The sequence below is a fragment of the Cyprinodon variegatus genome, unplaced genomic scaffold, assembly GCF_000732505.1.
Source record: "Cyprinodon variegatus isolate N-32 unplaced genomic scaffold, C_variegatus-1.0 Scaffold1012, whole genome shotgun sequence".
Taxonomy (NCBI): Eukaryota; Metazoa; Chordata; class Actinopteri; order Cyprinodontiformes; family Cyprinodontidae; genus Cyprinodon; species Cyprinodon variegatus.
In genome coordinates this window covers 150,868-177,721 of record NW_015151465.1, presented here as the reverse complement: position 1 = coordinate 177,721, position 26,854 = coordinate 150,868, and the positions used below count along the sequence as shown (strand labels likewise).

At 37.0% G+C, this 26,854-nt stretch overlaps 2 protein-coding genes across 2 annotated transcripts; both read right to left on the bottom strand.

Annotated features, from left to right (window-relative positions):
- Positions 1-1,461: 1,461 nt before the first annotated feature.
- Positions 1,462-3,336, bottom strand: LOC107100797 (chromosome unknown open reading frame, human C15orf61). The gene is made up of 3 exons (XM_015399437.1): positions 3,024-3,336; positions 2,263-2,610; positions 1,462-1,755 (listed from the first exon to the last, which is right to left on the bottom strand). The coding sequence occupies exons 2-3, from the start codon at positions 2,603-2,605 to the stop codon at positions 1,628-1,630; spliced, it is 471 nt and encodes a 156-aa protein (XP_015254923.1). The 5' UTR covers positions 2,606-2,610; positions 3,024-3,336; the 3' UTR covers positions 1,462-1,627.
- A 2,345-nt stretch (positions 3,337-5,681) lies between these two features.
- iqch (IQ motif containing H) lies at positions 5,682-26,346 on the bottom strand (the record flags this gene model as incomplete). Its single annotated transcript, XM_015399435.1, is given in 14 exon segments — positions 5,682-5,762; positions 5,993-6,101; positions 6,933-6,994; positions 9,330-9,488; positions 12,300-12,514; positions 12,517-12,584; positions 12,845-12,960; positions 18,074-18,142; positions 18,222-18,494; positions 23,539-23,705; positions 23,779-23,862; positions 24,754-24,820; positions 25,921-26,130; positions 26,275-26,346. Coding segments are annotated over 14 exon segments (1,752 nt in total), but the record flags the coding sequence as incomplete, so codon positions are not given.
- Between the last annotated feature and the right edge of the window lie 508 nt (positions 26,347-26,854).

The following is a 26,854-nucleotide window of genomic DNA, read 5'->3' as shown; positions in this document are numbered from 1 at the left end:
TAATCCTGTTAAAAATAAACCATTACATAGACTATAGGCATGTCTCAAAGACATAAAAACCTGGATGATTTTCTGCTTTTGAATACAGACAAAAAAGAAGTTACTATATTTAAAAGGAAAGTTGAATAGTCAGTAACTTTATTTGAAAGGGATTAAATTGGTGCAGAAAATAATGTAAAAAGGCCATATAATTTAAATCCCATGATGAAAGTTTCCTAGAATGTCCTTGTTTCATTCCTGGAACATTGCAAAAATGAGAAATATCTTGTGTAGGGGTGCATTTGTTAGCAGTCTTAGACAGCAAGGCAGAAACTCTATTTTAAAGGCTAGGCTTAAACCTCTAAATTTACATTTCCTTGAACCCCCAGTTGGCCCTGACATAATGCCGCTCACACTGAGCCTGGTTGTTCTTGATGTCTCTTTCTGTTAGAAGGGAATTTTTCCTCTCCACTCTCACTGTATGCATCCGCTGTTTAACCCTTTATAGGGCACTCATTGAAAAACTTTGAAATGTTAAATTTCCCTCTCAGGGTGTCATTGTGGTATATATTAATAATAATAATAATCTGTAATTACATTTTTTAAAAATTTTCATTTTCATGCTTAAAATCACAGGAAACGAAGTGCTCAAATATGGTAACTTGCCCGATAAAGGGTTAAGCGATTGCTGTAGAGCAGGGGTCTTCAACGTTTTCCAGGCCAAGGACCCCAAACTGATGACAAGATGGAGCAGGGACCCGCTGATTATATATATTGTATGAAATTGTGTTATATCAACCTGGTCCTATAGTCACTCTATTACAGATGGAGTAATGTAACTAAAGTAATCCCTCCCTGGGATTATTAAAGTATTTCTGATTCCTGGTTGATGGGACAGGTGTTGTGAATGAAACGGTGCCCAGCTTGAAAGAGCTCCTGTGTGTCGCTGAATGTGAGCATTGATGACTGAAAGACATCTTCTGCCTCCATTTATCTGTTTACTACAGTCTGTTCAATTCATGTTAATGTGGATTTAAAGACATTTCAATTCAGGAGGGAATATTAAAAAAAAAATGACCCCCATGCGGTGCCTCCGCGGACCCCCTAGGGGTCACAGACCCCCTGTTGAAGACCTCTGCTGTAGAGTCAATGACAAAATGAAAGTGAATATTGTCGTCACATGCTCTTCCAGAAGGAGTGAACCCTGTAGATTCAATGACTCGATGAATTTGACAAGGTTTCCTTCAGTAGAAAACATCTAACCAATCTGACTCCACCAAATTCTCAGTGAGATGTCAGGCTGTGAATTGGCACTATATGAATAACTCTAACTAAAAAGAGTATAATCCAAAAAGAGAGAAATCCTTCTACTTACATTATTTTGTATACTTTTTAAATGTTTAGATAAATTTTGTTTTTAACACCCATAGTGCTGCACAGATGTGTTAAGTTGAATGGACTTTATGACACATCAAGGTGCACAATAAATATTTATTAATTTAGCATAACATAACCCATGCAGTCAGACAAGGCCACCTGCTGCATACAGCATGACAGCAAATCCAAATACAGCAGAACATTATCAGGAGAAAATCCAGAAGCTTGGTTGACATCAGTGTCTTAATACATAGTAAAGAAGTCCTTTATTTCAGTACTGCGCACCTTCTTCTTCTTTATAGGCAAAATAGACAGTGACAGGTCCAACACTCGTCTGCACTGTTTCTGCAGCTCCTATCACCATCCAGCAGCCAATGCCATATGCCAAACAGGGGATACCTGTAACAATGAGCACACAGCTATTATTTTCAGTCTGTTTTCATCTGGAATAGAATTCTTTACATCAGGTTCTGTAGTTTTAACAACTAGACCTTTAGGTACAAAAAAATTGTCACGATGGATTTTAATATCCTTGTGTCACATAAATCCTTAAGATAAAACACTGCTGAAGAGGGCGTCCAACTGAACAAATTTAGGTGACTTTTGTTCTGAAATCTAGAACACTGGAAAAATACTTTTAATGCTTTGTTGGGCAAGTAAACCAGTGTTTAGGGCCACATAGCAGGAAACCTTTTTGCATTGTATTGGTTTAATGCATGAGAAAAAGCTTAGCTGTAGCAAATCATACATTAAATAAATTAAATCTGTTTTTCTTTGAACTATTGAAATAGCTATTGAAATACGGAAATGTTTGTTCCTACTCCTTTATAAACTAAGACAATAAAGTCAAAAAGTTTTCCAGATACATAGGGATATTTATTATTAGGCAATTATGAAAATACTGACCCAAATTAATAACTTTTAGCATGGAAAAAAACTTGTTTTCAAAGTCCAGGTTCTGTGGAGGTGCTTTGGTACAATGATATTTCACAAAGGGGAAGCAGCCTGTCCTCAGAATGTGATAATTGGATCCCTGAACTCTCCAGTTAAAGTTGGAGAGGCCAAACTGATCGTTGTGGACAGAGCTGTAGCGGACGCAGAATGAAGTCCAGGGTGGTAGTCTGCGCTGCTGCAGGTGGCAGGTTAACACCTCTGATGCTGCTGGCAGTGGAGCCTTTTTACCAAAGCTGCTTGGAAACAAAGCAATCTGCAGGAAGATGTTGTGTATCCTCTGCAAAAACACCTTCATGATTTCTGTAATACACAAGAATTGGTTTTAAATTTTACAATGGTTGAAGATAAGATTCTGTTTGAACATTTTTCTCAAGGGTTAGTTCACTGCAATGTGTTGACCGGATTATTTCTGTACATCACGAGATGGAAAAGCAGAATAAACAGAAGGTTCAAACAACAATAGGTTTACACTAAATTGATGGTGTAGTTTATCAAGCATGTGCTATGTTTGAGAAAACCTTTATTTCATTTGGGAAACTTGATGACCTAACAGAAGTCCACATGAAATTTTTAAACATACTGAGTTTGTAATTTAAATTGAGATTTTGCATAATGAAAACTATTATATATATATTTATATACACAATATGTATAAAATAGGGTGAATATAGAATTCAAACAAGGCCGGAATAAAAATACTCCACATTCCTTACATTCAATAAGAGGCTGTAGAGCCGAATGGGGCGATAACATTGTTATCCACAACAGTTTCGCAGACCAAAGGACAGGTGCTACCAACCCTAACCCTCAACACTGGGAATCAGCTAATGCTATTTGTTAGGATCGGCCCACTACCGACTTAAAAGTTAGCAAACGAACTCAACTCGGTTAAATTTCAACGAAACACATTTCAAATTCCGCTAGCAAGATCTACATATTCGGAGACAGGGGTAAGAAATATACACCAGCAAAAGGACAAAGCAAGAAACTCCTCATCCAGCTAAAGCTCTTTGATGTGGGTACTTCGATCAAATTTGTTCGGTCGGAAACACTGCGCGAGGAGTAAAGTTCCTGTTCGGAAAGTCACTCATGTACAACAGATATTTATACCAAAATAAATCCGGATTTTTTTTGCCGTTCAATAAATTGCTTCTGATATAAAATACGACATGTATCACTTATAATGAATAATGTAACCCAAGTATGAATTTAAAAAAAATACATTTTGTTTTCTGTTTCCTTTATTGCAGGTCTATTTTTTTTTTTTTACCACTATCGTCATGGATAAAATCTTTACTGGTCTGACAGCAGTCAAACGTCTTATTATTGTTGAGCAACTTTTTTTATGTTTACTCTTGAATTTTAAGGGCTTATTCATAGGTGATAAATTTAAGGGGGAAGGGGGGGGGGGGTAACCCTCCCTGACATCTCTCAGATCCCTTTAGCTCCCTTTAGATTTTTGTAGTAGGGATTCCAGTTTGGTGACTTCAAAGTAATAATAACAGAGGGAGCATGTTATAAATTAAATGGTGGTTTAAAACCTACATTTTTAAAGTGTCTATATCATTAGGTCAATCGATCAATTTTATTTTCAGGACTATAGGAAGAATAGTTGTACATAAAAAGGATAGAGCATCAACAGCTGCACTGTAAAAATTAAACTGCAAGGTGGTGCAAAAAATAAATTCAATACCGTAAGGCTAGTGATCAGTACAGACATTGATAAATATCACAAAATGACAAAAATCAAAACCAAAAAATCCACAACTTGTTTAACGTCTTAAACCAAACTGAAACATTTTGTATTTTCACATTTTATGATATAGATTTAGTAAAGTAACAGTTAGATTAACCTCTACATTTTTAGTAATTAAACAGTAAAATATACACATCTTCATGGTTTAAAACAGTTTGGCAACTTATCTTTAATTAACATACATCACTTTTAATTTAATAAACAAAGTAATCAGTTCTGCCTGAAACAGTGCAGAAAAAAAAACGATATGTCATTATTTGTCCAGCAAATTACTTGCTATTCATTATCATACACTATGAAGCATATCTATCAATACATTCACAGGTTATAATATGAAGTTTCTCGGACGAACTGATTCTCTGCAGCAACTTTCAAAAGTTTAAAAACAAAAGGCTTCGGCCATATAGAAAAATGACACCATGATAAAACATCTTTAGAAGGTATCAATGTATCCTGGGATATTTTTACAATAATTCAACTAAAACCATCAGGAAAAAAGAGAAGATCCCTTGCCTTCTTATATTCACACCAGTCATGTTGACTATGAAAAGTTCTCATGTGTGCAACAAGATGTGTCGGCACAGCCACCAGCAAAGATCCTCTGTGACAAGAAGCTCACTCACACCAGAAAACAACAAAACTCCAGAGACCCTAACAAAGTCAGGCTAAATGATGTAAAATGTACTAGAGAAATCAAAAAATATGATCCTTACAGTTTTCTGTCTTGTCTCAATGACAGTGGTTTTATTGATTCTGGTGTATGATTGCATCTATAACTCCAACTCCATGGCGATAAGCAAACTGCAGGGGGTCCTGAGGACCTTCCCTTTTGGAAAAATGACATCTTATTCTTATACCTGACTTGGGATTTTCTGTCGTTGTGACAAAAATGCAGCAAACAAGCACATTATCGTTTAATGGTAATCATATTATTTTTAAGCAAATTTAGTTTTGTCATATTTTAATCAATTCTATACATTTTGTTGTATCTAGTTTTAGTCAACTACTCTTCAGTCATGTCAGTTTAATGTACACTCAGCAAACCTTTTTAAGACTTGTAAGATTGTGTTTTTAGATAATCTTCATAGAGAACAATGTACATGTATTTATAATTGTATTAATTATTTTAAACCTGTGTGAGGATGTATTTTGCAACACACTACAGCAGACAAACAAACAAACAACAACTTATTTGGTTGAGATGGATTTTCAAACTTATTAAACTTTCAAAAAACAAAATTTCTAATAGGAAATTCATGTTTTCAGATTCAAAACATAGTCAACATTGACCAAAAATAAAATAACATGTTGCTGCTATATTTTTCAGTAGAAATGTCAAACATGTTTGGTTGAGGTTTGATGCACTTTTTATACTCTGAAAGTTTTCATTGTCTTTCATATGAATTGTTTAAGACAAATATATCTTAGTCTTTTTTATGTTTTATCATGGGAATATTTTTAACAGGGTTGTGTACATTTTGGAGAGTCACTCTAGAAATTTCTGATACAAAACTCTAACATGTGACAGATGAATGGCAGCATATCAAGATCTTTATTCAGACGTCTATAGGTTTCATAAGTTGCTATCTATCCATAGGGATAACTGATGAAGCAGCTAAACAGCAGGCTTATCCTTCTGTTGGTTTCTGTTCTTTGTTATCATCTGTAGAAATTCCTCTATATTTCTGATCAGCTCCTACATAAAAACAAAGTCAAAGAACATTTTAATTACTACGCATTATTTTTTTCAATCAGAATTCTTTAACAGCCAAAAATCTATCAGCAACATTGTTCTAGATGTAACGTTTATGAATATATATTATTGACGCTTTATTAAGCAAACACATTCCAGGTGACAAGCTTTAACAGATTATGAAGGTTTCATGACATGGATGAGGGGAGATCGTTAAGTCATTAACACAGTACCTTGAAATTGGTTTCTCCTTGCTTTATAGGGGATGATATTTCCTGATGAATGACTGACAAATTGCGAGCAAAGGTCACCAGAGCTCCCTGGAGATCCTCAGAGACTGCTCTAATAACAACATTCCAAACAAACGAGTTTACTAATGATCCCCTTGTTGCCTGCTAAGAAACAATCACCTTGTTCATTTGATGGTTGTGGGTAAATGAAACTTTCAGCAGATAGCATCTTCGGTCTATAGGGGGATGAGCACAGCTTGATTTAACTGTTCCAGCGCTGTGCAAGCTAACGGATTTCTGTGATAAATATGTTGAATAACCCTCTGCTTAACAACCTGTGGAGTTCCTAATATTTACAAAACCTGAGGTGGCATCTTCATCCTGTGAAGAATTTTTTTACCTTCAGCGTTGGCAAACTAATCACCCCTCTAACATTCTTCAGTGCTTTCCTATTCTAATGAAGTGAAATTTCAGGTTCCTAACCTGCATATGCCTTTACTATCCATCAAGAGAACAGCTGTAAATTAAAATACAAGGAACTACGGCAAGGTCAATAGGTCAGAAAGTATACTCTTGTTTGCCTTTTATCAATATGTACTGGAAACAGCATAATGGTTGAAACAGATGATTGTCCTGGCTGGATAAGTCAGTTTTGGACAATTTTGTCCTACAATCACTCAAATGAGCCCTTGAATGAAAAATTAAAGAATTTCTTTACCTTCAAACTACTGCAAAAAGGTAACAAACCCTTACCTAAAAACTCCATTAAAGGGCAGGCATTAGGAGAACCTCCTTACTCCAAGGAAAGGGTTGCAGCATTTCTTCAAATACACCTTTAAGCATTTGCAAAACTTCTGGAATATTTTTCAGTTACACCCCCTCAGCTCTTATCTGCTTTATTTTGTGCATAATAAATAAAACTGATGCAAATGGAAATATTCACATCATTCCAATGGTGCATCGCTCACTGCTGTCATAAAGAGCAAAAACAGTTCCTTGCTTTTGCTAAAAAAAGGAGTGTCACAAACATACAGTTAAAAGTAGATCCCAGACACACAAACAAGAGATGGATAACAGCCAAAACCTAAGTTAAGATAAACAATCTTTTTTGTTCTTTTATTTATGCAAAATCTAAAGGATTTAATAGGCAGTGTTCTCTATGGGCATGTTAGCACTTTTAGAAACATATAACAATAATATTCAACAATTATAACCATTTGTTCCATACAAACATTTTAGTAATGTTCACTAGCAAAGGTTGGGACGATCAATATAATAAGTGGAAACAAACATTATGTTACTGCAGCATCAGTGTGTTTTACAATTTTCAGATGCCTTATTGGATTATGGAATCAAATTAGACAAGGACCTCTAGTTCTCAAGCCAGAAATGTAACTTCAGGAATCCTTTCTGGCTGATTTTTGTACATTTTTGTTTACTCAGTGTGTGATATGCATTAGTCTCACAGTGTAACATTATAATCTTAAAACACAGGATCTATTGGAATTGTTCTAAAAAAGTTATGTTTGGACCTTAAAATAGGTAATGTAGTAGGGAAATACTGTTATCAATAAGCTTCAATGTAATTCTTAAATAGATTTATCTTTAATGCAAACTCTAGAATCTTGAACTTCTTAAATTCAATGCCATGAGCTTTGCACATCTCAAATAACACTTGTGGTACAGCATTGAAAGGTCAGGGTGAAACAAGTGCATCCCCATCAATGCACTGCAACTGACCACTGTAGGGTCTTAAAAAAACAAAACAACTATAAAACAGTAAAACAAACCTCATCTGACTTTTCTGAAGCATCATAAATAAACAAAATTTACTAACCAATGGGTGACAATAGTCTACAACACTTCCTTTACTGTGGGTTCAATATAAGAGTTTATATGTGTGCACAGCAAAAAACTTTAAACCTAAGTAAGTCATTTTTTTTCTTAAAATAGGAGCATTTTTTCTTAAATTGAGCAGGTACACTTTCCCAATGGAACAAAATAATTTACATTTAAAATAAGAAACAACAACTACAGGCCCTGATTTCAAATGCATGATATCTAATTATCTTATTTTGATTTAAGGGTAAACATACTCATTCTATAGACAGATCATCTTATTTACGTACTCCAATTAAGGCTATATACACTTATTTAAAAAAAATTATTACCTGTTTTTGGACCGTTTTTTGCAGTCTGTAGAAAAAAAAAACATGTATTCAGAAAAGAAACAATATACATGTTACACATGCAGTGAAAAATACCAATGAGCGCATCCTTTTACATGTTTGTTTGGGTAAGACCATGGAAATTGTGGATTTAAAAGGAATTATATATAAAAGGTTTTGGTTTGTGTTTTTTTCATAAAAGTTTAAAGAGGGGAATTCTCCAGATTGCAGCTAAGTTTTGTGTATGATCGGTCATCCTGATGAATAAAGGGCTGATGAAGAAAACTCTTGGGTCTTTCTTAATTAACTATAAGAAATGGCAGATCTAATACATTAGTCTAGCTGCTAGAATCTATGGGAAGCTCATAGATTTTCAGAGAAGGAGAATGCTCAACTGGGCTTTATAAACACAAAACATATTACTATAACAGAAGGATTCCAATCATAAGTAACGCTAGAGAGCTTGATTACTTAAAAATGTCAGTGCTTAGGAGGATAAAATGTTGCCCGTTCTCAGCCACCTTTGGGAGACAAAGGCAGCAGGTCTGAGCCTTGGAGAGCTCAGGAAGTATGGCCCATAACTTGCTGTGAAGGCTGTGTGCTTGCACTTGTCAAAGGCAGGGCCCTTACCCAACAATAAAAGTGTCCAACAGGGACTTAATTGTGTTTGTAATATGCTGGTCCCTAATGATGGCCACTATTGAAGCCATTAACAACGGCAGTGGCTCAACTGCCGCAGTGAAGCACCGGGCCACCAGCTAAATGAATGTTTGATAAAATAATACAAGTCTCAGATTAACAAGCGTAAACTCAGGCATACTGCTAATAAAAGAACTCTATTGTTTAAGTCCTGGCACCAGGTTGATGAAGTGTTCAAGCATGCATAATGAAAATGGTATGAATTATTAATGTGTTGATTATTTAGGCTCATCTATCAAAATGATAATGAATTTGGCACCTAAACATTCATTGACTTTGGTGTGTAGTTACAGTTTTTTAGGTGTGTTTTCTAAAAGCAAAGATAAAAACACTGATCTCTTGTTGTAGTTACTGTGGCAGTACTAATGCTTCGTTAAAACCCAGACAAATAAAACTAAACAGTAAAATCCTTAACAATATCCTAGTTTTTGAATTTAGAGTGTTTTTGGTTTACATTATAAAAGGTGTCATACCTGTGCTACAGCCTGGTGTTCAGAGCATTTCCCTTTTACGGCCACTGGCACTTCTAAACAGCATGTGTGCCAATTTAACATTCCTCCAGTCACCAATACTAACATCTGGGTCATGGCAACCTGATCACTGTATGCAATGTCCAGATCAAAAGCCCATACCTGTCAAAAAGACATTAAATGACAAGATTTGCATTTATTATTAAGTTATTCACATAGAGAGACACCAAAAATAAGGGGCCAGGCAGCTCTGTGGCTAAAATATGTAGGCAATTCAGTTATACGGTTATACTTCCTTTATGTGTTTTCAATCTGCCCAGGGCGGTTTGCTTGGCTCAGGTCTGATGAGAACCAAAGTTCATATATGTATAGTAAATGGCATCATTATAAGTATATTAAGGGGTCAGGTTTGGACATAGCCTTCTGCTTAAATGGGGCTAACTTTGCAGATAATAACCTAATAGCTATGCCCTCTCTTCAAAAGTGGCAAATAAATCACCGGTGAAAGAGTTGTTAATAACTAAGTGGCAGTCGGCTGCCTCCTTTAGCTGTTCCTATTTGTCAAACTAAGCGCTCCTGCCACTGCATGCAAATTGCATCATGTTTGATCCTACCTTAAATCGGGCTTCAGAATGCTAACAGATTACATACATATGAAAGTTTCCTTTTTTTTATCCTAAATTATTGTGAAATGGTGAGGCAGTCAAGGAATATTTCAAAGTCACATGTTCAAACTTAACCGTTTACTTAATGAATCGCAGAAAATGACTTCAAAGCAGCATTTTTTTATATAGATCTTTTTGAAATACTCAATACTTAAATTTTGCTCAAAATGACCGGTAACTTATGTAAAAAACGTGATTTTATTAGGTCTGTTTTAAGACATCTTTTATAAATACAAAAACATTTTTTTAAACACTTTAACACAAGATAAGGAAATAACGAAAACTGAATAAATGTGGGGGGAAAAAACCTTCAACAAAAGGGTTAAATAAATAAATCAAAACATAAAAATCTAAATTTGTTTCTTGATTTTAAATAACTCAATATTTTTAGTTAATCCGATTCTTTCATTTTAATCAAAGCATTTATCTATAGTGGTGTAAAAATATTTGCAAAGCAAAAGTATGGTTTAAAGTGTGGACTGGAATAGATCAATTTCATTTAATTTTCATTAGACTTCCACATGCATATTATCCTGATGTAGCAGGATAAAATGCTTTCAGGTTCCCTAACTGTAGGAGGCAAAAAAGACACAACTTGGTTTAATGCATGTCTGCTTAATTCAGACTGTTATGTGGCCCAGTGTGATGGACACACAACACCGAGCCATTCACTAAACTCCCTAAAACTCATACTCCCGTGCCCCATTGTCACTCTTAACAAAGCCGCGGGAAATGTAAGCCTGGATTGTACCTGTTTTCTATTGCCTTGCATTTTCATTAAAATCCCCGATGCTGCAGCTGTGGCCCCGCTGTTCCACAATGTGCGCCGAGACTGCAAGGGCAAACATATGTGACCCACTTCTTCCCATCAAATAAAGTAGGCAGCTTTTAGCAACAGGTTTGAATCTAAATTGATGTTTAAATCCAGACAGGTTTGCCCATGTGGCTCCCCTTAGCCTGAGCTTTGTCTGTGTGAGTCAGGAGATGGTCAAGAATTTGCCATTAAAGTTCCTGCAACAGTTAAAGCAGTCACTGCTTTATTATTATTTATGCTGTATTCAAACGCCTTGCGACTGGGTCAACATCAGAGATAAAATCCTATTTTCAGCCAGTCCAAAGAAGGACAGGGGGAGAATATGCCATGTTTAAATTAAAGACAGACATGTTTTCTTAAAAAAACTAAAGTAAAATGAAAAAAAAAAAAGTATGATTATGATGATAACTATGTTATTATTATAATAAATATACATTAAAATAATTTGTAGTTTAATAAAATAACACATATAGTAAAAATGTAATTCTATTAACACAATTTAAGTTTTAAATTAAATAAAAAATAATTTCAAAAGTGGATTAAAAAAAAAAAACAACTCATACCCATCATAATCTAACCCAGAACACACTACACCCTTGTGGTAACCATGCCTAAACCTATCCTTATTATCATAATCTTTTATTTATTTACTTAATGATTTTGTTTTGTTATTTTCCCACTCTGGGAATGTACTATAACAGCCTAAGTATTAAACAGGGAGGAGTATTCATACACAATTAATATACTTAATCCTTAATAAAACTGATCTGAACCAAGAAGTTTTTTTCTATAATTTGGGTTAATAAAGGCATAAACACTTCATACCCCCTTTTTTTATGCTTTTCATATATTTAAAATTGCTTCTGTGCCTCTTCTCTCCATCCCGCTGGTTTGGAAATGTCGAGGGCACAATAAAAACACAGCATTTCATTTTACAGGTTCAGATCAATAACAGTCAATGTTGCCACATGTTGGGAGCAGAGGTTAAACCATCATAAAGAACTCCATTTCAAAAATCATGAATCAAAAAGCTTTCAGCAAAACTTAATACTGACAAATGAGAAGTGGCTTCTGTGGTGTCTTGGTATAATAATGTGATTTATTCTGGAAGAACACAGCAGGTAACCATCTAGGGGTTAAACACTTGACAGGTTATCCCCGTCAACATAGTAAATCACTTCAGAATGACCTACTGTTGGAAAGCTTCTGAATTTCTGTGCATGGTAAGGTTAAAGGGCAAGCTTTAAATGGTGGAATCAGTGTATTGACACAATAAGACCTGACAGTTTATTAGAGGGCCTTGTGACACATTTGGTCCCAGTGCCCACAGTTTACCTCGTCTTGTTATCTGGATCCCAGGGGAGCACTATATGTTGGAGGCATCTATCTGTTGTGGACAAAAATGTATCGTTTCCAACCAATATAGGTTGTAACATCCAGGACAATATATGTAATGACCCTCAGTGTCCTCCTCTTTGCCTTTCAGAGTCTCACCTTATGCTTCATGGTGCTATGGTCTTCAAAGGTAACTAGAGCAATGGATATATAACCCATGATAAAGTGCTGCTGGCAAGCCTGAGCCACACACATGCAAATGGCTTGCAAGATCTCTGGGTGTACAGAGGTCTGAGGAACGGCAGATCCCACATCGTCCAGATGACAGGAGCCGTGGAGCTGGTTTCCACAGGACAGCATGGTTACCTCACCCCAGGCTCCAGAAGCATATCAACTATTAGATGGGCGACACTCTCTGAAGGGGGTTTGCCTCCACCACTCCTTCTGGAGAGAGTGAATGCAGAAAAAGTTCTAAACAAACAGATACTATACTTAAATAGTACATGTGCATTTATATTTTCTATTACTAGAATTAACTTCCTGAGATCTAATTTAAGAAAATGTGAGCTATTTGTTTGGTAAATAATGAAATGACATGGAAATGATTCAGTTGTTTTACTTATAAAATCAAAGAGGAGACAGAAAAGTTCACTGAGATGTATAGAAATCCTAATTTGTATGTAAGTATTATATACTAACCTTGCCTGAGGAAGGTATGCAGGGGGCTTAACCTCATGAGGAAACTGGAAGTTTTAGCCTGTTTGGCATAATGGGCCAGCGATTCTGGGATCTTATTTAAATATATGGGCAGAACTGACTCCTAAAGAATGAATGTTAAGTATAAATATCACATGACAAATAAAAAGCAAATATATCTATGTATAGTATTGTGTAAATTTAACTCAAAAGTTTGAAAAAATGACTTAATTCAGCTCCTTATTCATATCAGACATTATGGTTGTTGCATCTCAGCTCCATCCTGTTATCCGGATGATTCTAGTGATTGTGTGTTATCCTTTAGATTTCAGACACTGCTTTAATTTCTGTGCGAGTATCTGATAGATACTGCGGTAGTGTCTATTTGTGAGTGACAGCCTATTATCAGAAGGCCTCAGGGGCCTAATAGCTTTAACTCGCAGCCTCCAACCACCTGCCCTCAATAACAACTCTCTCCACTGGGCAGCTGATGAATACTTAAGCTAACCCCATCTATCTGGGGATCAATCAAGGCCTGACTGGGATCGATATCACTCTTGTTTCGGTAAATACGAAATGCCATTATGGTTTCACCACTTAATTATGCTGTTAATTTTCATCTTTCGCTTTAGGTGTCCTTTATACAGTTTAGCAAATCAAGTACACTCTTTTCTGCAAAAGAACTGTGCTGTTAAATGGGTCAGAATGTCTTGTCTGAGCTTCTAAAGGTCAGTGTTTGATGTCCATGAAAAATAACTACATCTGAGAGACTGAAGAGGAAGTAAATGAATTGACTGTTTAGACACTGTTTGTAAATAATAATGTGCAACGCTTTGCAAAATATCCAGACCTTTCCTTTTCTTTCAAATTTTATCGTGTTGCGACTCAATACAAAAACTTTAAAGCATTTTAAGTGGGAATTGTATGACATACAGGTAACATTATTTTGAATAATTTTATAATAGATGGAAAATAACATGTTTTTCACATACTTCTAGTAATCAAAATCTAAAAGCATTGCGTCTATATGTATTCAAGCTGTTTGTGTAAATACATTGTTGAACAAGTTTTTTTAGGGGTCAGATTTGAGGTTATAAAAAAGTATTGCCGTCCAGAGATGATGCCACTTGTGCATCTCAGCAGCTCCTCCAAAGCTACCATGGCCATCAATTGCTTCTCTAATCAATGATCCCTTTGTCGATCAGTTTTGGTGGTGAAGTTTGTAGCTGTGTTACCATTTTTAGACTATGGATGGAGAATTTGGGTATATAAGCTAACCCTGCTTTATAGAGCTGTAATTATAACCCCTGACCTACCTAGAATGTTTCCTAATCTTTTAAAGTGAACTGGATGCACTGGGCTGCACGGGGGTGCAGTTGGTAGCACTGTTGCCTGGAGGTAAGAAGGTCCTGGGTTTGAACCCCAGCCTGGAATCTTTCTGCTTGGAGTTTGTATTTTCTCTACATGCATACATTCATTCTCGCCAGGTACCCGCTACCCTCGTCAGTGGGTCGGAGCTTGGACATGTGACCTATTCAGAATGTACCCTGCCTCCTGCTCATAGACTGTTAGAGGTAGAAACAAACTCCCAACAAGATACAGTGTGGAAGAGACAGGTGTAAAATATGGATACAGTGGATTTGATTTAGTATTATTTAGATTAAAGGGGGTTGCATACAAATGTCAGCCCCACCTTTCAGGTTTTCTCTGTAACAACCTTTGATAACCTTGAATTATGTTTGTTTCACTTCACCCATTTTTTCTTCATTGTGCTGATTTGTAACATAAAGTACCAACAAAATACATTGAAGTTTGTAGCTCTAATGTAAAAAACAACTGAAGCAAAATTCTGTGAGTGTGAACAATGCACTGCATGTGTGCCATTAAACGAGAATCACATTTGCCTGTAGAAAAATAATATATGTGACAACTGAGTAAAAGATAATCTCTGAATGTGGATAACATCATTGTTCTTCCCTCATGCTTTCCAGAGCATTACTTTTTTTTGAGTATATACTGTCTGGCTTCACCGGAGACAGGCCCAGAGATTATGCAGTTGAAATTCCAGTCATGTAACAGCCATCATCATATTCAAGTACTGTAAAAGGCGAGGTCAAATGCTACACAGTGATTCTCCCTACACAAACCATAAGGCACACAATGGCGCGGCAAAAAGTGTAAGGGAACGGTTGTCATTCTCAACGGAAGAGCAAGCTCACCCCAGGACTTTGCATGTGCAGTTCACAGAAACAGCAGGACAGGAGGCAAAAGAAGGAAGAGCATTCTGCAATAAATTATTTGGACTTAAAGTACGTACAGTACCCTGTGATAGGATTCAGCCGTTGCTTGGTGTCCTCATAAAGCAGCGCAATCTCGTCGGTAATAAAACAGATGTTCTTCTCTCTGATTGCCCTATGTTGTATAGTGGTTCCACTGGAGACCACAGTAACTCCTAGGATATATGAGGATAGATTCGTACAACTTACACATTGCCCATTAATATCTGTTTCATTGGCTCCAAACGGTTTTCTAAACCCACAGCAAAACATATTTGTTGTGTTGTTTCAGGTTTATAAACTTTCTTGAACTTTCATTAAGAACTATTTATGCAGTGAAAGAAAGGCGATGAAATACATTTTCTTCAGATTCTAAATGCAGAATAACTCCTTCTGGAGAAATTTTTACACCTCCAAAGTTTTCCATAGTATCAGAGCCTGCACAATATTTAGACAGACAACTGGATCAAACGTCCTTCTACCTCTTCAGTGGTAGTGATTGTCAAATGACCCATTGCGTTGACAAACTTAACCTAAATAAGGTTTTTCTCAAGATCTGTTTGTACACAGCATGATGAAAAAAATGCTCCATCTGTTGAAGCTATTATGTGTAATTTTTACCCTCTTGTGCCTAATGATCCATATGCAAGCTATGTGAGCGCTTAAGTGTGTGTGTATGGCCCCCTTCAGGCATTGCATGGTTGAAGATCTACATGTCTTTAACCTCTCTCTGTGTAAATGCTAAAAGAGGCCTGGGGGGCTTTCTGCAGGCTCAAACATTGTGCAGGAAGCTGCTGTGGGCCTCACAATATTTAGAGAAACACAGATTTTTTTTTTTAGTCCTCTGTGGAAGCTCCCATTGATGTGAATGTAATGGCTCCTCCTCCTTTTTGTACCCTTTTAGGCTTTGTTTCACTCAGCCAGAAGGGATCTAATTGTTGGTGGTACCCTGAGGGTCCACACATATTTTTTTTTTTTCATTTCTTTCATGAACCAATATTTTAGTTTACCACTTTCTCCAAAAAAGTATGTATTCACACTTCTTGTGTTTATTAATTTATCCATAATTAGCTTAATTAGTTAGAAAAATGCACCTTGATTTACTCAGAATTTAATCCGGTATCTGTTGTAATTTACAGTTAAATTTTCTTAGTAGAGGACAAAAAAAAGAATAATCAAAATACTTCATGCATGCAATGAATCATTTTGTTAAAAAATAATATTATTAAAACTTTAAAGACCCTGAAGCTTAGATTTTTTTTTGCCAAATGTTTGAAATGTTTCCAAAATGTTTTGCAAAATACCAGTTCCTCTTTTCTCTTTGCTTTTTATTTGCTGTATTGCAATTGCTAGTGACTATAATGTGCTCATTTTCTATAAAAGAAAGCCCAAAAAGCATTAAAGAATTAAATTTGTGCTTCTGTTACTGTTTCTGATCCATGGAAGAACAAATTTCTCTAGTTCTTTCAAATGTTGATTTCTGATCAACGACAATGTTTAGTAATCTTTCAATATTAACTGTCAAACTGCTGTGTTCGTATTTCCCTGTGCAACAGCTAAACAGTCTGGTATATTTAGAACATTTCAATAAACAAATAATAATAAACCAAAAATCCTACAACGAGAGGCACAGGAAGTGGGCTTTGCTTTGATTAAAAGAGCAAGGTGTAAAATAAAGGGCAGTTAAAGTGTTGTGTCCATATGGCCCAGGAGCCCCGAGGCTGTCGGTCTACACCGGGGGCCTCGGCACTCTTCCCTCTCCATGGGACCCCAGCTGGTGAAAGAAACCCCATTTACTTTCCCCGTGCAGTCTGGGCCGCCATTATGGACCTTGGCTGTGGCTCAGCTCTGCTCTGCCATAATTAACAGCACTGAAGCCACAACAATTACAGTCTTGCACAATGCCTACCCTGTGAATCAAAGAACAAGCTGATAGGAATGAAGCAGAGTGAGCCTAAGAACCTCGAGATGACTGCTGTTCTTTCAAATGGTATAAAAAGTAAAATCATTGTGCTCCAAGCCCACAATCATTAGCCTGTAATTAGTTTGCACAAAGCTCCCAGTTAAATGGCAAAATACGGTAATTAACACATGACAGAAAATCAAAGGCTACTTTGTAAGCATATGAGAAATAAGAGCCAGGGGGAGAGAAACTGTACAGATTGCATCTGAAGTAAATAAATGGTTTAGCACTGATTAAGTACATTTTATGTGTTTTAAATATGCCTGTGCTTATATTTGATTTTATACACTGATCAAAACGAAATGCTGTTATAATATAAATGGCTCAAATCTTTCAAATAGCAAGGTGCAGTGAAGTGTAGTTTTAAATAAATAAAGCATTTGCTGCACTTAAGGATAATAAATGTAAAAATATGAGCAAAAGCTATTTTGAAGTATAAGAAAGCTAACGATTAATATTTTTTGATTTTTTATAAACGTGTATTCTGTACATTCAATGTAAAATAAGACATTTTGAGTTGAACACATTTTGATATTGTGATTAAGTGCATTTTTACATATTTGTTAAAGAATAAGCTACTGGAGATGTGTGTTTTGTCATACTAGATGAAGTTGCCCTTCAAAAAAAGCAAGGGGGTGTGTAAACTGAAAACTTTAACCAATAATGAAATTCAATTTAACTCAGTACTTTGCAGAGAGCCATATGAATAAAGCTTGTATAAAAAAAAAACAACTAAAAAAACCCATAACAGTCAGTCTTAGTAGATATGACTTTTCTGTAAAAGAAAAAACGTTATGAACATAAGTAACATTAACCCCTTTTTATAGATATTTTGTGTCAGGGAGGTACAGATATTCATAGGTGTGTCACATTTCTACCTGCATCCATTCTGACCTCCACAGATCAGGACGGTAACGATGATAATGCTGTAAGGCCCAGTTATAGCAGCTAAGGTGGAGAACATCCCAGAATGCCGCTTCACAAACTCCACGCTGTACATTGATCTTAAAGAACCAGTGCTTCATATTGATATTTAGACTCATAAGTTCAGTTAATGTTTCATGAAGCTGAAACAGGGATAAAAATGTTTGAATCTTTTAACTTTGATAGAAAGTAGGTATTGACGTCTTGTTCTTGATCTCCTACCAGGTTAAGTGAGTATAAATCTCGCTGTCCAGGGGATACATCAACCCCTGTCACAGATAATATCCCTCTTCCTCCAGATTTGGTGCTGTGGAATTGTGATATAGCTGGTTCTGGACCCAAAATCGACACATCCAGCTCATCAGCAACAGACAGGTTATCTACATGTCCGACTAAACCCACTATGTAGGTCTGCTCCCCCCAAATTAGGTGTTTGATACGCTTCAGGGTGCATAGACTGTACTTTAGCAGCATAAACAGACACATGTTGTGGGTCTAAAGCTAAGGAGATTAGAGATGAACACTAGAGTTAGGTGTGATCAGTGTGACTTCCAACGGTTGTTTCCAGCCCTGATTTATCATTGTGTACATACATACGATCTATTGTTGAAATAGCCAGCAGGGTTTTGACCTCTCCTGTAACCAGCAGGTTGGATTGATAAAACCAGCCTGCAGGAAACTCACCTATCATTCACTTCGTTAATGTGTGCGACCAACGAGCTCCCTGGGAATACAACTAATTACTTCACATCTGTATTTATTTGATCCACGTGGAATTATCCCTTCTGTCACTGGCAGAATGCGCTGCCAGCCATGGGTAGGAGTGATTCATCTCAGCAACACGTCTGGCACAGTTTAACACCAAAACAGTGGGAAAAACAATAAAAAGAAATGAGAAAGGCTATGTCATCTTGCTTTTTTTTTTTTTACTGTTTTTTTTAAAGAACTGTACAATGTAAAAGACTTAAGAGTCTTGGGATTATTTTTGATTATTGTCCAAGAAAGGCAGCATAAAGAAAGCTTAAGTTTAATTATATCCTAAAAAACTGTGTATTGACGACTACAAATGTTTGAATTAAGCACAACATAATCAACTTACTGCTTCTAACAACAGATACAAAACAGTTTAATTTTAAATGCACTAAACAACATTAAGCAGCTGCTCTCTCAGGACAACGGCAATCTAACAGCACCTCTAGTACCCTCTAGAGGACATTTCTTAGACTACAAAAGGCTGAAGTACTCTGTGGTCTTACACAGGCATGCAATATCTCCATATCTTGAGCTTTTCCCACATTTTGTTATACTATAACCAAACAAGTAATTTATCTTCTTGAAATGTTATGTGATAGAATAAATACAAAGCAGGGTATAATTGAATGCCAGAAAAAACGGAAAGAGAGCACCTACAAAACATCAATTATCAAGTTTTGGCCCAGACTCTTAACTAGATTTATGTTTTGCTTAAAACTGCCTTCATTGTTTAGAGTTAGTTTCTTTATTGAAGGTAAAGCTCTGCTTTCACAGCCTCTAGAGAGTTTTATTCCAGCGTTGACATTTATCTAGCTCCATCCATCTTTTAAGTTATTCCAACCAGCTTCCTTTTCCTTTCCCTCCTAACCCTAGGAAAGATGTTCTAAAAGCATGATTCTGTAATCTCCATGTTTGATGTTGGTGATATGCCGTCCTTGCTTTCTGTCTCAGCTGGCATTTTGGTCAAAACCTTTTTTTTTTTGGTCTTATCTGCCTGTATCTGTCCACTTCTTCCATGTTTGCTGTACTATTCCTGGGTTATGGCAAACTATAAAACAATTCTCTTATTTTCCTTTCAACAGAAATTGCAGCTGTTCCAAAAAGGCACTGTAAATAATTATTAACACGATCTGCCTTGAGATGTAAATCTCTCCTCCTTCTCCAAAGTCTACTTTGTATAATTTAAAGATTCAATGATTTCTTATTGCCACATCGGTTTACTTTTTTTTGTGGTAAGAATGGTGGACTTAGATCCTAGTATAAATATTTAAGAAACAAAAATAAATAGATGACATTGAATTGAGTGCAGCTTGAAATCAGTAGTCTAAAAGCTGCAGGATGGAAACTGTTTCGAAGCCTGGTGGTCTTGATCTGGATGCTCCTCAGCCGCCTGCCTAAGGGGAAAGGCTGGAACAGTCTGTATGCTGGATTGGGCGGATTCCTTCATGATGCTGAGCTCCCTCTCTCTGACTCTTAATGTGTAGAGGTCAGAGTTGGAGTGAAGGCTGCTCCCTACAGTCCTCTGTGCAGCCTTGACCACAGTTTGCAGAGCCCTCCTCTTAGCAGCAGTGAAACTGTCATACCACATGGTCATACAGGTGCAGAGAAAACTCTCCATCACACAGCGATAAAAGTTCTTTGGGACTAAGTTCCTGCATCAAGCTCTCCATAGCTTCGTAAAGAGGTAGAGATGCTTATGGGCTTTCCTGACCAGATAGGAAGTGTTGGCAATCTACGTTTGCACACACAGTTACCTGTAGCTGCAGACCACCTTATGGCTGTTCTTCTGAGCTACAGGGGCAGAAGAGGATCATTACTCCTTCTCTAATCCACCACCATCTCCCAAGTCTCTGCACCACTGCACCAGATTTTCAACCTTCTATTTAAACTCATTATTTTTGTGATCTTTTCCACTACTGCTGTGCCATTTGTAAACTTTACAGTTAAGGAGTCTTGTCCAGCAGTCATATGTCAGCAGAGTACACAGAGGGGGGCTTAGAATGCAGCCCTGGGGGTGCTGAGGGTGATTGAGGAGGAAAAGGTTTTCTGAATCCTGACAGTCTGAGGTCTGTTGGTCAGGAAGTCAAGCACTAGTTTCCTCAGCATGGGACTCGGTCCAAGGGAGGAGAGCTTCCATACCAAGATCCATGGGATGATGGTGTTGAAGGCAAATAAAAAATCCAGAGCAGATGGATGTAGTACATTTTGCTCACTAGGTGGGTGAGGGCTTTGTAGACTATCAATGAGATGGCATTAGCAATTGATGGGTTCCTCCCTTAGGCATATTGATTTGTGTCCACAGTGACGCTGATTGAATCCTTGATGTAGATCATGACTATCCTCTCAAAGCACTTCATATCTAATAGTGTTAAGGTTTTAGGTCTTTACTCATTTTGGCTATTCATCATTGAGAACTTGGGCAGAAAGACAATAATTTTTGACTTAAAGCAGGTTAGGACAGCTGCCGGTGACAGTGAGGTGTTAAAAATGTGTGCTATCTCCTCAGACACCTGGTATACAATTCGCATGGGGCCGGATACCCTGTAGAGTCCTCCTCAATTTTGCTGCACAGCGAGGCATGTCACCAGGTGGTGATATATTTCTGGTAGTGATCAGCATCTTCAATGTGTGCAAAGAACCTGTTGAGTGCTTTTGGTTTGGGCATTTTGAATCACTGATGTTGTAGCCAATGCATTTGATTCCCTTCTACATGTGCTCCAGATCATTGGTGGTGAGGTAACCCTGACTTCTCAAGGTGTTTGTGGCTTTTGGCTGTTGCAATGCCTACAGTTGATCTTTTCCTTGCATTCAGCAATGCTCTCATCTCAGTATTCAGTCAGGGTTTTTTGTTTTGATAACACAGGGGGTGGGATATTGCATCTCCCGAGGGCCTGTACATCCTGCAACTTTGAGAAGTGCCTTTGGTTCAACATCAAGCAATTAGATGATTGTTAGGACTCTGGAGGAACTGACTGCATACTGAGGAGCTAACTCAGCTATTTGATTCAGGTCTGTCCAATGCAACCATGTAAAGTGCCTCCGGTTGCTTTATCTGAAGTGAGCTGAATATGTTTTAGCATCTCCTCAGGGTGGGATGTAAGCAATAGCAATAAACAACACAGTAAATTTCCATGGCAGATAGCAGTAGTAGTAGCTTTGTTCTCGTCCACAGTTCATACTCTTATCTTTACTCATCTTTAGGAGTTGCTGTGTACCTGTTGCTAATTTCAGCCTCAGTGATATAGTCAAAAAACCGACTCCATTACCAAAAGTTTTGTTTAGCTGTACTTCAGCCATGTATTTAGCACCCAACTCGTGTCTTAATTATCTTCAAAGGAATTACAATAAGACATAATCCCAGTGGCTGGAGAAGGTGCTTCTCCACTGTGCTCCACCATGGCACCCAAAATCATTTTCTCTGCTAAATGTTTGCAATGTTTTATTTTTCTCTGTATCATTTATATTTTATATTCATATCTATTGTTATTTTCGGCTATATTTTTCTGTTTAGTCAATATAGCTCTGGGAATCGATATCCCAGAGCTAGATGAAAGCCTAACAGATTTGCTTTCACAAGCAGACTTTTATGCTAGTTGCCATAAGGTAACGCTTGGTACTTATCCAGCATTTTTATTGTCATTACAGAGCAACAAAATGAACTCTCTGCATTTATCCCATCTCCTTGGGGAGCAGTGGGCTGCCATTGTGCGGTGCCCGGGGAGCAGTGTGGGGTTAAGTGTCTTTGCTCAGGGACGCAGAGTGGCAGTCTGTGGGAGTGTGGCTCAGAACCTTAGGACTCTAAGCTCTATGCCCTAATCACTGGGCCGAAACTTTAAAGGGATAGTTCGGTATTTTTGACATGAATCTGTATGGCATCCCCATCACCAGCGGCATGCAATCACACTGATTGCCATGTCTCCCTTCCGCGGCGGAGGGAGACATGGCTGTTGTTGGGCTCGCTGTCTGAATGACGGCGCGCACTGATACGAACAGAGAGAAAATAGGACCAATTGATAACGACGTGTGACTTTTTCCACTACAATGTTTTTGGGATGCGAAAATATCGCTCTTTTGGACACATAATGTTTTGGGAAGAGAAACGTTTTATTTCGCTGTTTCTAAAAACCTGTCGGACTACTTTCGGCTTGACCAAAACTGGACGATAACTCTGCTCACAGGACGCTGCCAGGGGTAAGTCAGTGTGATTGCATGCCGCTGGTGATGGGGATGCCATACAGATTCATGTCAAAAATACCGAACTATCGCTTTAATGAAAATTATTTAGGGAGTAAAATTGTATACAACGGACTTAATTTCCATTTTAAACTTCTCTTTAAATTGTAACCCTGACTAGTGTATTCCTTGGTCTTCATGAGGCACTGATCTCTTACAAACCTTTAAAGGGCTTCACAGTACAGCTGGATTTATAATGAGATTAAAAGACACAGATGGCCTCTTAAAAAGGAGGAATGTTTTAAAATCTGTTGGTTGTTGTGTTTTCTATAAGGGTTTATTATAGAAAAAGGGACTTTGAATACAAATACCGTACATGGAATACCTTTCATATTAATAATTCCAGAAAGATTTTATTCAAAACCACCTAAAAAACAACTAATGCTTAAAATTGTGTTGTACCAAAATGAAAAAGTTCCAGATTTTGAGTAATTTTTCAAGACATTTTAGAATAATACCCCTCAGTAACACTTGTCAGGTCTTTGCAAATGCTTTTTCATACCAGTTGAACGTTCATTTCCACAAAGAAATAGACAAATCTGATCAAGCTTACATAGAACAGATCCACAGCCTCGGGTATTAGAATAATAAACCTGTTATGGGATAAGGCCTGGCTGGTCACGGTATTAGCAATGTTGCATTTCAGAACACTTGAATAATACTCCAAGATGTCTTCTCCTAAATGAATGGGACATATGTAGAACGCTTCCAGATTTTCATCTGGAATTAGAAAGAGGAGTTTCACTAATTAAATCTACAGTACATCAAGGAAGCTCAGAATTAATTTCGCTACCTCTAAGATCACACAGCCTGCTAATTTGGCTATTTTGGAGGACGTCAAATCTTTTTGTGCTTTGTCTCTGTTTCTCTGGGTACCCTGTCAGAATAAGGTCAAACAATCATCAAAAACTCTTTGACACAATAAGAACATCTGTACAGCTGGCTATGGATAGGATGTGCAAGTCACTAGACTAGGGAATAAGGGAGTCAAAGTCTAATCAGGCTGTAAAGCAATCCTATGATTAATTCAGTGTAATAACTAGCAGGTGCAGAGGCTGTCATGTGATGGGAGTCCTTGTGCACCATGTCCAACCACCACTAAACTACATCTAATGATACCACTAGGATCTTAGCCTGTTTGAGAGGGAATCCTCAACTGAATCAAGGTAATTAAATGATTGGATTCATGCTAATTAACAACAATGGGGTTCAACTTTCTAATTATCCTAGCTCGCACAGCACTCTCTGTAGCCACCCCAAGTGCAAATAAACCATTCCATCTGCTTAGTAATTAGGCTTAATAATTTTAGACAATCGCTCAATGATTTACAATGCACATGCCTGATTACAGTCTAAATGTGTGCAGTGGAGAAATTAGATCATGATCTGATCATGGTTTGTACTCTTTGTTTATTGCAAAATCAGGGTTGCCTTATTATTTTTTGTTAATATATGTGTGTGTTAGCTTTTTTTTTTCACACACAGCAATAAAATAAGACCTTTGCGCCTCTTGTACATGTTATACATAATGGTTTTTCATTTGCTTAATCTGCAAATTAAACGGCGATTGAGACTAAATTGTTTGGTTCCATGGCACAGGGGCTGTCATCATCTACTGAGTGCCTTCCTGCAGAGAGTCATTTGAACGAGACAGACTGTCTGAACCGGGGCCACAGGCTGGGGACAGCGGAGCAACAAGACTGGGGAGGACTGTCTGCAGATCAAATGTGCGTGTGTTGGAGTGTGTGCGGCAGGCGACGACAGCCACCTAATGAAGGGATGTGGATAATAGTCCTCTTGGACGACCGGATGTGTTTCCAGTTCGCTGCCAGATGCTGGGGACGGAGAAAAGAAGTGATCATGTAGGAGGCTGGCTGAGCACACACACACAAATCATCTCATCACTGCATGGATAAAACACACCAAACCAATCTCTCTTGGCTCACAGAACCAAACCAAGCATAAAATACCATCATAATTAAATTAAGGGTTTACTTTCGGAAACATCCTCTCACAATTAATTCAATCAGCAAGGTACATGATGCTACTGCCAGGGGAAGATTAGCAGGCTTAATTAACAGGGTATGAATGTTTAAAGAGTGAGAGCATGCATTAAGTGCATGTATACACACACAGAGATGTTCAAACTAAATGAACTTGTAGGCTCTAATTAATATTGTGTCAGAGCTCTAAAAGACGTTCAGGCCAGATAACAGCACAGATGTGACATCTACACATAACAGAAGCAAAATTAAAGAACACTGCACGTTGAGAACAACAGTGCTGTCAGAGAGGAACGGGTTTTTTTACAGTCACTGTCAGAAAAATTATAAGATTAGAATAATAACCAAAAAAAGTTAAAAGGAAATAAATTGGAAATGCTAATTAAGTGAGAAAAACAGAATTTCTTTTGCCTAATTGTTTCACTTTGTTCTATATGAAGGTTTGAATGAATTTTTAGTCAATTTTGACAAGAACAGTGCTATATTTTATGCTTTACTTCTCAATTAAGAATATATTAACCTTTACCCAAAAAACAAGAAATATATGATTCTAAAATACACTTGGATAAGTAATTATAGCAATAATAACTACTATTCCTACTTTTACTGTGACGAATAAAAAAATTGGGAATAATACTAAAAATCAATAGTTAAAGGATTGTTAACATAATTATTAAAGAAGAAATAATAATCTATTATTTATAACATTTTCTAACACACTAAACCACCTTTATATGTAATTTATCAATAGCTATTTTTTTCTGTTCTCTGATTTTTGCTTTTTTTCTTGTCAAACACATACAAAATTTAAACTTCTGTCAAATCAGTTTCATCTTTTCCCAATTCTCTTTTCCAATTTCTTATCCTGAATTAAAAACAATAATAAAATAAAAATAATCAAGTAAAAAAAAAAAACTTTGCAGGTATATCACCTTTGCTCTTCTGCAATAATTCTCCAGCTGACTGAAGCGCATGGCCTGGAGGGCTCTCTTCACTTGGCATCTTTGAGCGTGCATCAGCCATGACAATGAGATAATCTGAACCGCCCGTTTGCGTCGGTAGTGGCACAGGTAGGCAGTTCTAGCCAAGTAACGCCTCCAGCAGGGCTTTATAAAGATGGCAGCAGCCTCACCGCCTCTCCTCTATATCGTTGACCTGGGCGTGAAACTAGATTCGAATACCTCCTCCTGATTTTCGAGCACCGGTAAGAGAGTGGCTGCACATGGAGTGTTTTTCCAACCACAATCATATTTGAGACATAACTCAACAAATCGTTCTCAATTAACTTTAGCTAAAGGCACTGCAAAATCCCAGAGCAGTTTATTAAGGGCCTCCAAAGCAGTGACCAGGATATCATTTTTTAGTCAATCACATCTCTCAACTTTTTGCAACTTACTACCACAAATTTAAGTCAATTTTATTTTGATTTCTTTGTGATAGATCAGTTCAAAGTAGAGGATTTTGTTTGTTCATATAAATCAACAATCTGAAATTGTGTTCTACATCGGTAATGATCTCTGATACTCCTAAATAAAACTAGCATCAACCCTGCTTATCAACCTTAACATATTTTCACTCAATTAGAAATAGAAATTACTATGTGAGATCAATTAAGTCAATCAATCAATCAATCAATCAATCAATCAATCAATCAATCAATTATGCTTTGGAGTGAGAATCCAAACAATGTGAGACTTCCAGAAACTGCTAACAATCAAAACTTGGGCAAGGATTTACCTTGTAGCCAGAGCAATAATGGGTATATTTAAATCAAAATGATATTTTGAGCATGGCCTAATCAAGGTACAGACCTAAGTACAACTGAAAATTGGAGCCAAAATTTGAAAGATTTCCCAAACTTTTAAA

Bases quoted from the DNA above. Each gene is read 5' to 3' on its own strand.
- LOC107100797 (XM_015399437.1), bottom strand. From the start codon at position 2,605: ATGAAGGTGTTTTTGCAGAGGATACACAACATCTTCCTGCAGATTGCT. The intron at 1,756-2,262 runs GTCAGTATTTTC...TCATTGTTACAG, and splicing joins GCTAAAAGTTATTAATTTGG to GTATCCCCTGTTTGGCATAT.